The sequence below is a fragment of the Galleria mellonella genome, unplaced genomic scaffold, assembly GCF_026898425.1.
Source record: "Galleria mellonella isolate WM207_F2 unplaced genomic scaffold, CSIRO_AGI_GalMel_v1 utg63, whole genome shotgun sequence".
Taxonomy (NCBI): Eukaryota; Metazoa; Arthropoda; class Insecta; order Lepidoptera; family Pyralidae; genus Galleria; species Galleria mellonella.
This window is the reverse complement of record NW_026442130.1, coordinates 5326949-5344327: the sequence shown is the minus strand read 5'-3', so window position 1 is coordinate 5344327 and position 17379 is coordinate 5326949. Positions and strand designations below refer to the sequence as shown.

The 17379-nt window shown below is 33.2% G+C and overlaps 2 protein-coding genes across 2 annotated transcripts; one reads left to right on the top strand and one right to left on the bottom strand.

Annotated features, from left to right (window-relative positions):
- Positions 1-1093: 1093 nt before the first annotated feature.
- Positions 1094-6432, bottom strand: LOC113521755 (neuralized-like protein 2). The gene is made up of 2 exons (XM_026907408.3): positions 5375-6432; positions 1094-4504 (listed from the first exon to the last, which is right to left on the bottom strand). Exons 1-2 carry the CDS (start codon positions 6066-6068, stop codon positions 4395-4397), a joined length of 804 nt encoding a protein of 267 aa, XP_026763209.2. The 5' UTR covers positions 6069-6432; the 3' UTR covers positions 1094-4394.
- Positions 6433-8027: 1595 nt separating this feature from the next.
- LOC113521756 (leukotriene A-4 hydrolase-like) lies at positions 8028-16299 on the top strand. The gene is made up of 12 exons (XM_026907409.3): positions 8028-8194; positions 8308-8555; positions 9263-9375; positions 10463-10605; positions 11345-11456; positions 11721-11941; positions 12491-12689; positions 13671-13892; positions 14235-14382; positions 14479-14650; positions 15235-15456; positions 15756-16299. The coding sequence occupies exons 2-12, from the start codon at positions 8435-8437 to the stop codon at positions 15976-15978; spliced, it is 1896 nt and encodes a 631-aa protein (XP_026763210.2). The 5' UTR covers positions 8028-8194; positions 8308-8434; the 3' UTR covers positions 15979-16299.
- The last annotated feature ends 1080 nt before the right edge of the window (positions 16300-17379 follow it).

Sequence of the window (17379 nt, the reverse complement as noted above, 5' to 3'; positions counted from 1 at the left end):
ATTTGTGTCTTGACGGCTAAATGAGCTATGGCTCAATGTTGATTAAATAGAATGAAGTTATTGACCTTAGTAATGAAGGTAATTCAGAGGTTATATCGCTTTAATTCATTTGACATTCAGTACTTGAATAAATAATTACACCTATTTACTTCATTTTCCTTGTAACGGATTACGGATAGTCTCAATTGTCTTAAAAATGATGTGTGATATTTAAAACCAGTTGAGTTGTTTTATTCATTACAAACATTATGATGATAATGATGAAATCGAAAATAATAATTCACATAAAACCTTTTTTTTTTATTTTAGCTATTTTATAATGCATTTATAATTAATTCTTACTTATTTGGATAAAAAAATTAAGCTAAGATTTTTTTTGGCAAATACGGTCAAGAATCGAACCCGAGTACTTATTAACGCAACGCATCATGTTTTAAACTTCCACCAGAGTAAAACTGCCAATCATAACAATCATCTTACATAAATTCTCTTTATTTCTAATAAAATATAAAAAAAAACTTTCGTAGCATTGGAAAGGTGCATTGAATCCAAAGTTCGAATACTATTGGACTGAACACGTTGAACCTGAGAATCTTATTGATTACAAGGAGTTCGATATGGAAAAAGGGAATATCATACCATATACGTTTCCTTTGCCGAGGAACCTCGAAAAATAAATATTTACTCAAGAATATTATGTTGAGTATGTTGAACATTTTGAATTAATTGTCGTAATAATTTAATACTATTTCTGTTACATTATGTGGTATTTTTTCAACCGATATAAAAATAAGGAAATTATTAATTCGGTTATTTTTTTATATTAAGTTACAACTGTATTCCGTAATTTTTTAGTTGATATTATAATTTGTTTAATTATAGGTACCTATATAGTGTTTTACGAGTAGTTATTATATTATTAAGTTGTTGAAACAATAATTTCAGTTATAAATAGAGATATTGTTTAAAAAAAATACAACATTAATAGGCAAAATAAATTTATTCGACATAAATAAAGATCTATTCATACACAAAATCGAGTAAACTAGTCACTTGCTGCAGTTTAACGGTGTCTTAAAGTAATTGGATTAAATGTTGTGCAATAATTGTTTAATTTATTAATTATAAATATGTACATCGTCATCTACTAATACCACATCATCATTAAATGTCTGGTTTACATTCAAACCCAATTTCAAGTAGATTTAGCTGCATTTAATAGAAAAATCGCTTTGACCTGACAAATTGAGTCGTTGGCTATCTAGGTCATATATGAGATCAGAAAAACTGTTTAATACAATAAAAGCATTTGAGAAACATGTCAGTCCCCTTAATCACACACTTGAGTAAGATACGGGACCTTGCTATCTCGTTCTATCACATGCGTACGGCGATATCAACAGATTGATGATGAATTTTAATACAGATTTGAAAAGATAACTGTTGAGTATCTTGTAGAATATACTACACAACAAAACTACAAAAGAATCTTTCCAAAACTATAGTAGAAGCCTACTCAATTAAACTTAGTTGTATGTTACTTGCCTAGAAAAGTGGACTCATCATAACAAATCTATGAACGTTTTGGAAAAGGAGTTACGAACATAATTAACATGATTCGAGTTATACCTTTATCGAGAAACCCCTTCATTTTCAACAATCTTACACAAATAATAGTCATATAATTAAGAAATAATAGAGAAATATTTACACAAGAGTTATGTTGCAGTCATCCGAATTGATTAAAACTAAGACCTAATCTGTCAATGAACAATGCCTTTTAATAAACTGTCAAATGGAACGTTTTGTTAGTTTGAAATAAATATTTTTGAGGATGAATAATTTTAATGATTAAGTAATAAGCTGGACGTATTTTACATTATTACAAACGATGACAGATAAAAAGATTTCACACCTTGGAACCTAAATGGTCGCTGTCAGGCTATGGAATAAATGTCTCTAGAAATATAGTGTTTTTTTTTAATAGATGAAAATGGAATGGTAACCCCGCCCGTGCTATCGGCATACACCGACGAGGCACCAGTGGAAGATGATAGGTGAGAATTAATGCAGGTCAGTTGGCCCACCATGATGAATTCGACAAGATTTAAACATGATGGTTTCCAGGGGGAACCGCGTGGAGGTCGACCTGAGAGGGTCAATTGCTAGCAACGGGGCTATTAGACCTCATTACTAACAATCCCTTTCCTCCCTAGAAATATGGTGTTAAACACTAGTTTTTTTCTTTTTTATTTTTCAAATCAAGGAACATTCTCCAAATTTAAAATTTTGGTGCTGTACTGGTTTATGTGACCAGCAATTTCTGCCACTTAGCCTTATAAATGAACCATTGTGCGTAGGATTTGGATTCGAGACGTGCTAATTTAGATTTGCAACTAATTCGACGGCAGTGAAACAATGACAAATTAAATAAAAAATTGCAACAGTAGAATGCTACTAGTTACAAAAAAACAATTGTTTTTACGAGCTGTCATATCACGTAAAGAATTTCAAGTGTGCCGTTAATTGAATTGCACTATTCTGTGAGTTTGTGTCAAAAAAAAAAACTCTTTTGTGATTTTATCATCAGTTGGATGGATCACGCCTTTTTTTTACGAAGAGTCCGAAATGTGATACCTCGGACGTTCTAATATTATTAAAGCTCTTATCAATTAAATAGTTCATAATAAAAACTACAGTGTTTTCAACACTGAAAAAGTTCATTATACATTTTTTTTATACTTGGCATAGGTAGTAAACAATCTTGGCATTTATTTTTATTGTAGTAATTCAAAACAAGATAGATAAAACTAATAACATACATAAACAATTAAAATAACAACCCTACTCTATTATTTAAAAAAAATGGCAAGACTCTTTACTAGATACATCAAGTATAGAAAATAGATTCTGGTGCCTAATTAATTACTGTTAATATATATTGTTTCTAACATAGTCTGGTACCCTGCATCTTATCGTATTTATAGTGACCATTATTACGAAAATTTAGTAAATTGTAAATATTCAGATCTTAATAAATTAATTGAAATGAACAGTGAATTACAAATACATTTTTTATGTGGTTTATATAGTTGGAATTATCAGTAACAGAATAGGGAAGAGGAATTATCAATACTACCACAGTGTAAAGAAGTCTATTCTACTAGTTGTTCAACAGACATGTTGAAGACAGAATAATGTATACTGTATTATATAACATCTAAATATCATATACCTACTGGTTGTTCCTTACACTGTGATATTACTGTGACATACCTATAAAACTGTCATCTTGGTAGTATGTCTCGCATGAAAATAATGGATTATAGCTCAGCCTATAATAATATTCCAAGTTCTACATTCAAATTCCATTTCATTACTTTCAAATATGGCTTTTGTAAATAACAAGTAATTAAAAACATCTTACACTAAACAGTTATATATATACATTATTATACTTCCAGTGCACAAAGACAACAACCCACAAAATACTTTTTAGACAATGAATGTGACAAACCAACAATTTGTATATGTTAATGGTAAGCATGTCACAGTAGAGACTTGCTGTACCTAGGATGCATATGTCTTTAACATTAATAAAAACAGTACTAATAATAATTGATATAAAAAAATATAAATGCATTGAGTAACATAACATGCACAGAAAATCAATTATATTTTTCATTTTTGTAATAAGATACAAAAAGTGAAATACATCTTATATAATACATATAAGTATAATAAAAAATACAATTAAATAATTCGTAATAACAGAACACTACTACTTCAGATAGTCTTAATTTTATTTGGCAACTAGAAGCACCAATTTTCCAATAATAAAAAAAAAATGGTCACAAAATAATTTTATACACATACAGTACATTTTTTATCGAATTTACAATAGCTTTATAAGCTTTATCCAATACTTAATATAATATTTAAAAGCTAAATTATAATTTTAGTGACAAAGGAATTACTTATGCAAAGTTAAATTACCTATGCCTGTAGAAATATGATAAAATAGTCAACACTGAAATTCATTCTGTATTTCATTGTAATTAATAAATATATGGACCTACTGCCTATAGCCAATAATAACAAACATTCTGCCTTATTTTTCATTTCGGTGTAGTAACTGGTATATTTAGACAATTATATATTTATTCTTCTGTGCTGAAAACACTTCCTTTTTTAAATGCATACTATATGTAAATAGTTATAGTTCAAATGAAAAGTAATGTAAATAACACATTAACATTATTACAATATGATAAAAATCATTATTGGATTTAATTCATACAAAGTTCATTCCTATCTGTAATGACACTGAAGCACTCTCTATAATGTCATTAGCATTAAAAGAGATCCTTGTGAAATTGCTCGCAACTCTTGGTTTATGATAACAAAAAGTCTTTTAAACACTTGGGCAATGGCAATAACTTCACTGAACCATTGTTCACATATTGGAGTATTGCATCACGGCACACATTTTGTAGTGTTTTTACTGAAATTAAAAGAAATTATAAGAATATTGCTGTGTGGTCCCGACATAGGATAAGCCATCTCTTCTTTTCCCATGGTTGTCGTAAGAGGCAAATAAGGGAGGGAGAGGGATGGGTAGCAGCATCCTTCTTAAAACATCTTCAAAGCCTAACAGCAGTTGCCAATCTGCCTACCAAGCGTGGCAACTACTGGCAAAACTCGCCTTATGGAGAAGGGTTATGTCCAATAGCGGACAGTTAAAGGTTGATGATGATAAGAATATTATATAATAATAGCATTCCACATATAGGCTTTCTATCAATTACTTTTTTACAGTCTAAACTGTTGAGGTTTTCCCTACAGGCTAAAGGATAGAGTTCTTCAAACAGGGTGTATTAAAGTTTCTTAAGAATCGGCAACATATGTATGATGTCTCTGGTGTTGCAGGCGTCCATAGGCTGCACAGTAACTCCATTTACCATCAGATGAGCCATATACTTGTTTACCACCATAGTAGTATAAAAAAAAAACAATTCTTAGGTATGAAATGTGAAAAAAATCAAAATAAACAGCATCATCAAAAATATTAAAGTAGTAGATTAGTAAGTAATCAAGCAGTACTTATGTACTGGTACACATATACATACAGTCATCAAAAACACTGAGTTAAATGATCTCAGTTAATATCACAAACATACAAAAAATACAATAAAAATATGTTTTAGGAATTTAATTATTTGACAAGATTTTTGGTTTATTACATATCTATTTGACCTGAACCAATTCATATAGTTAGTTTTGTTAAAAATGTCATGACAGAAGTTCTTGTTGAGATATAGGCATTTAATTTAAATTAAGGGCTATTTAATTTTAATAACATGAATGCACTTACCACCATACAGTTGAACAATTTTGACTTGTTTTGTAGTCCCATACACATCAACAACAGCATGCAATGGTCCTCTTGTATATGGTATAGCCTTTGTGCAAGGTCCTTGGTCTTCACCATTAATAATGAAATGCATTTCAGCTAAATCAGCATCATCTTTGTTTATTTTTGGGCATGGAACAAACATAACACCTATGCGACTACCAGTATCCATAGGCAAAATCCCTTGTGGAGTTCCATTTTGTGCTATTGTCTGCGGTCTCAGAACAGTCTTAGAAATGTACCCTCTTGGTGTCCTGACACTATGACCATCTCCTAACACAGAAACGCGCGGTTCATTCTCTCGACGCCCACTCGTTCCTTGGTTCACTAATTCAATGAGTACATTGTTCTGTGACTTTGAAATAGGAAATATCCAAGACATACCAGTATTCGCTAGATCAGGGAGTGCATATTGCGGTAGGCCTTTCTGACCCAGAGCTGCTGTCTGTGGATCTAGCAGTGTTAATCCGAGACGCATGTGACCACTCCATCCACGCTCCGTTTTTTCAATCTCTACTAGAAAAATTTCCCCTGGCAATAAAGGTTTTTCACTAAATGTTAACCCATGAGCAAAACTTGCTTTTCTGAACGCAACCGTGTTATCTTCGAATAAAATAATATTGGACCCATGATAATGATGGAATCTGGATAACATGTTTGTCACTTCGGATAGAATGACACAAAAAGAAAAAATTTTTGGTTTGAAAACTAATAAAATTTGCTTTTTAGAAATCGCACATTCTACATTTTTGTTGTAAAAGCTCCGGAACAAAATTCAGTATATGCCGAAACACGACTCGATGACCTATTGACTCAAACAATACGCATTACAGATACAATTCGCCGAAATTTGTCCGATTAATAAAGAATTACTGTATCTTAAAGTTTTTCATTTCAAATTTTCGGGTAATGATTATATAAATTAAACAATTAATAGACCAAATTCAAATAGAAAATTACAATTTGCAAGCAAAGCAAAGTTTAGCAAAGAGAGACGGCAAGAGATGGAGTGTTTTTTCTCTAATTTTCTGTCAATGTAATGTCAATGTCAAGGAGTTAGATGTCAAATAAATTTGAATACCTTACTCTTATCAAGTTATACTATGGTTTAACTACGTAAACGATCACTTTTAATTATCTCGCCGTCTATCATAGCTTGTAGGACGGAGACAGAATTACTCCGTCTTATTTGTTTTATAAGCGGCTATATTTAATTGTTTTTTTTCCAAACAAGACATAAACATTTTTACAATATATTAAATATTCTGTATGCATGTGAAGGTCCCGCCCTCAACGTATTTTTAATTTAAATTTCTATTTAATTCTCTACTGATAGAAAACGCCAATAACAAATAAAATTTATCTGAGTAACGTTGACAGATTTCATTCTAACACATCGAAATTTATAATGCTGGACAAATTGAGGGCATGTTGAGCTTTATATTCATATTTTTTTATTCCATGTATTCACTATAACATAACAAACGACTGATTTTTTTTTTAAATTAACACTAATATTTTGTTATTTAAAATTTATATCATTATCTACTTATATTATTTGCTGGACCAGATATTATGCTTATGACTATATCTAACAAGAGGGAGGATAAGATTGATCGTAACGAAAACTAGGAGCCCCATTGCTAGCAATTTGCGCTATTGGGTCAATCTTCAAACGGATCTCGAAACCACCGAAGTAAATTCTGAATGAATCCTCTTTGGCACCCTGCCAGAGAATATTGATGGTGAAGGCGGAGATACTATTACAACTACGCCTACGCTATCGGTATACTTTGGGCACCAGTGATAGATAATAGGTGAGGATGAAGGTAGGTCAGTCGGCCTATCGTGAAGAATTCGACAAGAATTATCCACAATAATTTCCAGAGGGAACCGCGTGGAGGTCGATCTGATAGGGTATATAGCTAGCAATAGGGTTGTTTGAGCTCATTACTAACAAGCTGTGTTCCGTCCTCCCCCCGTCCAACTATATTACTGGATACCCATTGCACCTACTTCCTATATTTTTATGATTCTGAATTTTGAAATGGGCACTAGGATTTGAACCCGCACTTGGAGAAACGCTTTCTATAAACTATATATAACCACAAAAAGACATTCATTGTATTGCAAGATCAACCTTAAAGCTCTACATAATATAAAACAAAGTCGTTTCCCGCTATCTGTACGCTTACATTTTTTAAATTATACATATGCATTATACGCAATAAATTTTAATGCCGTTTTTATCAGTAGATAGAATGATTCAAGAGGAAGGTATATGCGTATAGTTTGATGTTATTTTGTATTAATTTATTCAAATATGATGTCACAAAATGAAGTCCGTTTAAGATATAACAAAACGAAGTATGGTGGGATTGTGTCTCTTTTATAAGTTTTTTTTTGGTGGGGCGGGCTGCTAGTACTAATTCAATTGAGATCAAACTCATAAATCTTCATAAGATATATGTATCGTAAAGGATGACCTTTACAGTTTATAGCTGCAGACTAAGTAGGTATACATTACACACAGCTACATATCTGTAGATACTTCTTTATTACCTGATCTTTGATGAACCGGTCTAAGTGCACTTGGATTCGTAACAAAACAACATCGTTCAGACGAAGTCGCATTTTGATAAAGGACTTACGTATGAGTCGTGTTTAATAAATATACCTTAAACTAAAATATATACAAAATAAATTAATAACTATATTTAAACAGTATTAACTATATTTATACAAATAAATAAAAATATTTATAGTTAAAATAAATAAATTGTAAGTCCTTTTATTTATATCGAGATAATTTTTAATTAATAAATAATAAACAAATTTAGTTATAATTAAATAAAACTTTCACATATCTTCACACCATTATACTTATTTTTCAGTCATCTCTAATACGTGTAATAACTCGTATATTATTATTGTATAAAAACATATAAATTGTTTCCAAAAAAATTTAAGATACCTACTACGTTCTGCCACGCTGAGTGAATTTTCAATAAAGTAGAAATAATGAATGTGAATAAATGTGACTTTCTTACATTGTCATGTTTTTTAACTTTATTATATATTGCGCAAGTAAGAAGTTCTGGGGCCTTGAGTCCTTTGGATCCATCCTCCTTTTCAAAGCCTGGTAAGTGTGGTAAAGACCTTAGTATTATATTATAAAATATGCTCATAACTCAAAGTTTGGATGGCTATAGACAGAGAGCTATTGACGTATTTAATATTATTTCTCAGTGTGGGCTTGGCCCCAAAAAAAGCCTGTGTAATATGTACTCTCAGACATGACTTTGCTCATAGCTGAAAGCTCCGCTCACGTCGTAGGGTGGGTACCAGACAATTCTGGTCCTCATTGCTACCATAATACCCCGTCAGATCAACCTACACGCGGTCTCCACAGAAAACTGAAAAAACTGGTCGTAGTTAATTCTTAGTGAAATCACCACGTCGGGCTAACTGATCCGACTTCATCCTCATTTATGTGCCCCGCCCCTATAGTCTGTGTATGTTGGCAATTACTCGCGCATGTATATACTCGTAGTATATACATGCGCAATATACATAAAAACTTGTGCTATTTTACAATTTCTCGGAGCGCGACTCAGTAATATTTTACCTTTGATTTTGAATATCTTTCTAAATTTACCTGTATAAGCGTTCATTATAAAAGTATATCATGATACAAGTATCATGTATTAAGAATACATTGTACATACATATCTAGGATTCCCATTCATACCAGACTTTCATGATAAATCAAAATATCAATAGGCTAAAAAGGGGAATCTTGTGGATTAGTGTTATCTTCGTTAAGCACTTACTATATACTTGTTATAGATTTGGCTGTTATGAAACATGTGTCACTGGTTTGGAATGTAGATTTCGATAGAAAAGTATTGGATGGGGCAGCTGTTCTTGATTTTGAGATATTGCAAGATACTGGAGAATTGGTAAGTCGTTAAATTATCGACATATTTTGCCCAGAGGCTGCAGTCGGCTAAGGCCGACCCTGTATCTACTGCAGGATAGCATTTGATCCTATGGAGTAGACACTTTGAATTTGGTTATTCAGCTACTAGGATTACATATGTACATATAATATAATAATACTAAGAATAATTCGGGATTTGACAATAGCTTTTCTTTAGAAATTCTTAAAAATGTTCCTAATATTCATTTAAATTTTGGATGGAGTCAATATAGTTACTTTTGGTCCTAACATCCTATGTATCCTCGAGTTAAGATAGGGCCAGCCTGTAATTTATTATCACTATAATTTTATGGAAACTTCGCTCTTGGGACTTGTTTATAAACTTGTTTTATCTCGATAATAATAATCTCGTCTTTTTCCTTTTAGTTTTAGTAGGTATCTACAAATGCAAAATAGAAGGAAAATGGAATCTTAAAGCAAACCTACCTGTGCCTGCGACTAACAGGATTATCTTAACCGGTATCTTTTGTCGCCAAAGATTTTTTTAGTTTATTTCGTGACATAAACAAACATTTTATTTTTTATTGGTATGAATACTTATTATTTAGCCTATTTCGATAGTCGTTTTACTGTCTTCATGTTCGATTTCAGTCATGTTTATTTATAAATTGAATAACCTTTGTACAAAATACATTTACCTAAGTACCTTCCCCAGGCTGTATTTCGGCTTGAAGATTGAAATATGTATATACGTATGAGGAGTACGCATTACAGTATATTTTATGAAGTCCATGGTGTTACTATGTTTATAGATTATAGTTACCGTTTTTGTTAAGGTAGGCCGTCAATATGTTAGCCATTTTAAGGTTCATAATCTATCCAGCGTGATGCTATTCCTTTTTTGAATCGTCATATGAAAGTTATATTTCAAAAAGATGTGTGTGCAATCAAATATTCTTCTCTTGTAATAGTGTATTATAATTTAATTCAGTAATTAAAAAACATAGCAACAAAGCGACAATGGACGAGACCATTTAGTAATAACGAACGAGCAAGAATATTTTACAATACATTTTCAGTAAATATAATAATAATAATATTTTCAGATATTAGATGTGAAAAATTTGACTATAGAGAAGATAGATTTGGAGGATGGTACGCCATTACAGCACAAAATAGATGATGAAGTGCCTAAATTTGGATCTAAGTTAACTATCACTCTACCTAAACCAGTCACTACCGGTGATAAGTAAGCTTTTAATGCTTTTTAAGTATTTTGTCTTTACTAATATAAAAAAGTACATTTTTTTACTATTAACAAATTATTTAAACTAATTAAAATGAGTCGTGGAAATTTTTTTATCTAATGTTAGGTACAAATCTCTCTCCATTAGTTAACCAGCCGACTTGAGATGGTGTTTTATTATATAATAGGTTTTCCATTTCTTATACTGGATTACTGTGCTAAATTACCCTAATCGGATCTTAAAACATCTTGGGGAAAAAAGTTATAAGTATAAATATATTCTCATTTCAATATCAGGAGTTATTTGAGTATTATAATTTCTTAATTTTGTATATGTAGATGTAAAGATGAATGCAAAGGTTGCGTGTGTATATATATAAAATTGATTAACTAAATAAGTATTTTTTTATACCACTGAGGTGACAAACAAGTATACAGCCGACCTGATGGTAAGCGGTTACTATAGCCTATGAATGTCTGCAATATCCAAGGTATTACGCGCGCGTTGCCGACTCTAAAGAAACCTCTTTACCCCCCTTTTGAAGAATCCCATGCTGTAGTCTCTTGGGAAAACCTTGACAGGAAGCTCATTCCATAACCTGAGTGTTCGTGGGAGAAAACATCTCTGAAACCGCGTTGTACGCGACCATTTAGGCTGTAAGATATGAGGGCAAACTCCCTGTCGATGGTGAGCCGTACGATGAGTAATAGTAAAGTATAGGTAATTACTATTTTTTTCCAGATTAAAAATAAAAATTAAATATGTGACATCCCCGTCGGCGTCTGGGCTTCAATGGCTGAAACCAAGCCAAACATCAGGGAAAATTCATCCTTATCTCTACAGCCAGGCTCAGGTGAGATTAACAAAAAAAATTGCACCAATTGAAATAACCAAACGGTAACGTCTTTGAATTTCACAACCACACTCATTCAGTATAATAATCAGTTTTGGTACTCCACAAAAATGATAGCCGATCCACGCCCTATGTTCAGCAATGAACAATAAAGGGCTAAGAGAGATAGAGGACGCTGCGAAAAATAACAGAGAGCAGTTGGTGCGTTACTTGGTACAATGATAAGTGATTATCGCTAAAGCAGTCTCTTATGGTACTATACAGCCGATCCACGCGCGATCAATCCTGCCGTGCCAAGACACCCCAGCGGTGAAGTTCACGTACGATGCGGAGGTGAGAGCGCCCAAAGAGTTCACGGTACTCATGAGCGCGCTCCGAGGTGAGGCCAAAAACAACAAGACCAGTTTCCAGCAGCCCGTTCCGATACCCGCATACTTACTGGCCTTGGCTGTTGGCGTGTTGGAGTATAGGACTGTTGGACCGAGGTAATTTAGAGTTACTTTCACTTACATCCTAACCATAATATATACATAGTGGAAAATAGTTGTTTATTTATATTATTAAAAGCTGTACTTATGTGTGTGTATGCGTGTGCGTGTGCGAGTGCATGTGCGTGTTCGAGTGCGCGTGCCGTGCGCGTGCGTGTGCGTGTGCGTGTGCTTATGTGTGTGTATGTATGTACACATGTTCTCATGTTTTATTTTATTCAGTGGGAATATTAGCAGTAGGACTATTTTAAAATTTCCTAGCTAGACAGCATATGTCTACTACTGTTGATTTCTGGAATTCAATGAAGAATGTTTTATTATTATTACTAAATGTGAAAATGAGTTTGTTTGTTTGTTCATTACGCTTAAACACCTTAACTGTTAAATGCATTATGTTAAATTTGAGTATAATATTGCTTTCAAGGTAACTCGTGCCGACAATACGCTGTTCCTGTGACATAGCGATTTTAATTTCAAATTAAATAAATTATAAGTTCACAGGATTTTTTATGTATTTCAGGAATGTTTAATGTATTTAATTTATAGATCACAAGTATGGTCTGAAAAAGAAGATATCGAACGTAGTGCACAAGAATTCGCAGAAGTAGAGAAATACCTCGAAGCTGCAGAGAAATTATGCGGCAAATATGAGTGGAGCCAGTACGATATGCTAGTGTTGCCGCCCTCTTTCCCTCACACGGGTATGGAAAACGTTCGTCTTACTTTTTTCCCGCACTCTGTTGTGGTAAGTTTATTAATTTAGATATATATCTGTATTGTATAATGTTTAAATCATTTAAACTTATATAACAAATTTTAAAATACAAATTAATGGAAAGGGAAACTTTCGCAAAAATTGTGGGTACCTAATACCAGAAGCTTGGGGGAAAGGGATTGTTACTAATGCGGTTTTATTACTAGCAATATACTCTGTCAGGTCGACCTCCCTGTGGTACTCCCTGGAAACCATTGTACTGAAATCCATGTGTATTCATCACGATAGGCTAACAGACCCGCCTTCCTATTCTGGCGGGTGACCAGTGAGGAATGTTAGGTGATATCATCTCTCACTGGTGCCCCGCCAGCGTATACCGATAACGCAGGCGGAAATACCACTCCATTATCATCCATTAAAAAAAATAATACCAGAAGCTTAGATTATAATGATAGAGCATTGAGCTTCAAAAACAGGTCAACTTTTTGTCAGCTACTTGTCAAATTAGCTGACTCGTTCTTTTTTTTTATTAATGTTCTATGTATTTACGCACACAATGTATCTATGTGTAATTATTTAATAAATAAAATGAGTTGTTGCGCATTAAAAAGGTGCAAAATTTGTAAGACAAGATAAATATAGAAGTTATAAAGGAATCACTCATAACTATTAATCACGCAAAATTGTATAAAAAAGTTGACCCGCTTTTCTCAAAGCATTTGTATGGAGACACTATCACTACTGCCAACCCTCCCCCCCCCCCCCTATTAGGGAGAGTCGTATATGCAGCAGTGGAAAGTTAACGGCTGATATGATTACGATGATGATATAGTCGAAAGCTTTGACTTCGTCTTCGGTGTAAGGTTCCATAACCAAAATAAGTAAAACATTCAAAGTTTACCACGTTATTATAGTTGCTCTTTTAATAATTGAAGCTGACTGATTAGTTAAGAAGTACTTAAATATTCTTTACTTAGCTACAGTAATTAAAATACTTACTCTCTCCCTCAGGCAGGTGACAAGAGCATGTTACACAATATTATTCATGAGATCATGCACAGCTGGACGGGTAATCTCGTAACGAATAAAAACTTCGAGCATTTCTGGCTGAATGAAGGCTTTACCGTATTTCTTGAGAGGAAAGTCAGCGCTTCATTAATAACGGATGCTGAAGAGGCTAAAAGAAGTAGAGATTTCCATAGTCTGTTAGGTTTGCAAGACCTGACTGAAACTGTAAGTTTGCTCAAATATTTAAGAAACCTAACACATTTATATTGGTAATGGTAAAAGATTTCTTAGGATATCTTTGAATAGGTTTTGCTAGATCAGATATATCATTATAATAGCAGACCTTTTTCAACGCAACCTTTTGTTTTCGTCTTTCATCAATTTGGCACTGGGGACAAGTGAAAAAGAAAAGAGATGCCTATAGATTTAGGATAGTACCTTCAAGTATGTGGCTATCTCGTAATATAAATTAGAAACCTTTTACTGCAATATTCATTACCTGTTTTAATAGCCATTTCTATGATATATTTCAAATACATAAAGAAGAAAAATGTATGTTTTTTCCAGATAAAGGATCATCTTGGTGTTACAAATCCCTTAACACGACTCGTACCCGATTTGAATGGCGTACACCCAGACGATTCATTTTCTCAAGTTCCTTATGAGAAAGGCTCACTGTTCCTGCGCTATCTGGAAGACTTACTAGGAAGGCCCGGTGAGTTATAAAATTTGAATAAAAAATAAATCTAATAAAATTAAAAGATATATTGTATATTAGAATAAAATCACAAAATTAAATTGTTTATTGCAGCGTTATTTGATGATTTTCTTCGTTCATATATAAAGAAGTTTCAAAAGCAGTCAATAGACACAAATCAGTTTAAAGCGTATTTGCTCGAATACTTCAAAGATAATGAAAAACTGAAGAGCGTTGATTGGGAAGCATGGCTGTACGGCAGTGGCATGCCACCTGTAATACCTAAGTAAGTGTAATAAATATGTTGGATTCTATTTTCTTATCGCCAGAGCCCGAGCGAAATAGGTATAGTATATCAAACAATATATATTTTTATTTATACTTATATGCCAATCCTTTTACACGAAGATTGTCTCTTGTATACATACATGAAAAGTGTATTACAATACACTTTTCATCTAACCATAAAAACTGATAAATAATGTTCATAACAAGTCAAAACCTCCGATCGGTCCAGGTATCCACTTATATTACTCTGCATAGTCTTCTTTACTTCCTCTAGTAATAAAACTAATAATTAAGTAAGTAATTTAATTACGTGCCATCCGAAATTTCGATTAGCCGTGTAGGCCCCGACATAGAATAGGCCACCCTTTCCTTTCCCGTGGATGTCGTAAGAGGCGAATAAGAGAGCTTATGGTGGAAGGATAGGCAGCAGCGTCCCTCTTAAAATATCACCAAAAATCAAACTGTTGCCAACCCGCCTGCCAAGCGTGGCAACTACTGGCAAAATCCCCTTACGAGGAAGACCATGTTCAGCAGTGGACAGGTAACGGCTGATACAATAATCCGAAACTTGTTATATTACAGTTATGATACTTCTATGACGAAAGAGGTGACAGAACTTCTTTCAACCATCAACGACGCTAACACGACCCTCAACTACAATGACGTGAAGAAATTTACTCCCCACCAGTTCATTTACCTGTTGCAACAATTGATTAGACAATCTCCGCTTCCGGTTGAAAAATTGCGAGTTCTTGGGGAAGAGTATAAAGTCAGTGATAGCAAAAATGCGGAAATAGCTTACAGGTAAAGCTGTAATTTACTTAATTATCTTAACGGGATCTCTAAATTCAAAAATTGAATTTGATATTACAGCAAAATATTTATTACATGAAATTATTTTCTATATGTTTAAAATTATTGTTCATATTGATCTTAATAATAAAGATTCTGCTCAGTTATTAAATTGAAATTTTAATTTTAGAAGTATCTTTAGAGAGCTACGGAATCGGCTCCATTGCCTGCGACGTTACTTCACTGAAATTATAGCCGAGATATATAATATATATATATACTAAATCTTTTAAACTAATTTATTGCCGCAGGTGGTTGAGATTGTGCATCAAAAGCCGAGACATGACGAAATTGAACGATGTGTTCGAATTCATCAATCAAGAAGGTGTAATGAATTATATACGACCTATCTACAGGGACCTATATGCTTGGGAGGATGTAAGAGAACGAGCTATAGAAAACTTCCTGAAAAGTGAACAAGACATGTTCCCCGGTTCTGCATACACCATCAGACAAGATTTACATCTTATTTAATTACTAATTAATAATTTTATTCGTAAATTTGATCAGTTTAATAAGTAATCCGAACCTGTGGATAAATAGGAAACGAATCTATGTTATCTACCACATATACGATACAGAACGAAACAGAAACATTAAGCCACTTGTTCTTTCATTTGCAAAAGGTAGCGTAAATGTATCTACAGATTATATCCCTAGATACATTTACGCTACCTCTTGTTATATAACGGTATTTCGAGGATAAAATTTAAAAATAGTTCATATTAATTATTTTATAAATATGTAGAAGGTTATTTTGTAAGTTTTGGAATAATTAAACTATTTTTAGTATTTTGTGTATAGTTTTCAATTTCCTTATATTGTGTAAGTAGATTGGTTAAAAAAATCATGCGTTATGTAGGTATCTTGGCAATTACAGTACGCTATGTATATATATATATATATATATATATATATACATTATATTAACGAAATGTTAGACGGTATGTCAAATCCCTACATAACTGGGGAGAAAGGGATTGTTAGTAATGGAGGCTGAGAATCCCATTGCTAGCAATATACCCAACCAGGTCGACCTCCTCGCGGTTCTCCCTGGAAACTATCATGGTTAATTCCTGATGAATTCATCATGATGGGCTAACTGGCCTGTTTTCATTCTCATCTATCACCCTTCACTGGTGCTCCGCCAGCGTATCCTGTTAGCGCAGGCGGGGTTACCATACCATTTTCACCCATCAAAAAAAAAAAAAAATCCCTACATAACTATTTCATCATATATTTGCTGTCAATCTTAATTTTGACTTTTTTTGTAATTATATCATACAAACTTTCACTGGGTCTAACTTAAAACACCCAAACCCGAGCTAAGAATAGTTCGTTTCCTATATTGGTGAAAGATTGAACTCGGGACCTAATTTTATTCAAAAAAATGTGCCAATATTGCGCCGAAGGGGGGGGGGGGAAGGGATTGTTAATAATGGGGAGGTTAGTCCCCATTACTATCAATATACCCTACCTGGTCGACCTCCACGCGGTTCCCCCTGGAAACTATTGTGACTAATTTATCGTTGAATTCGTCACGATGGGCCAACTGAAGGTCAGTTTTCTTTTCATTTTCACCTATCACCTCTTACTGTATCACCCCGCCATTGAAAAAAAAAATACTGCGCCGTAGAATACAACCCAACTGCTGCTCTTTTTCCCAAAAATTTTATCAATATGCTCTTAGCAAAGATAGTCAAAATTTGCGCCATTTAAATTTTTGCCACTGGTGCCTGTGATTGTTGCATTTTTGCAATCATCATCATTGGTGCTATCTCTAAAGAGCTATTTAGGAAACAAAATTACTATAATTATGATTGTCACAGATAAGTACATTTAGCCCATTTTGCAATTACGAAGTAATAATACTAC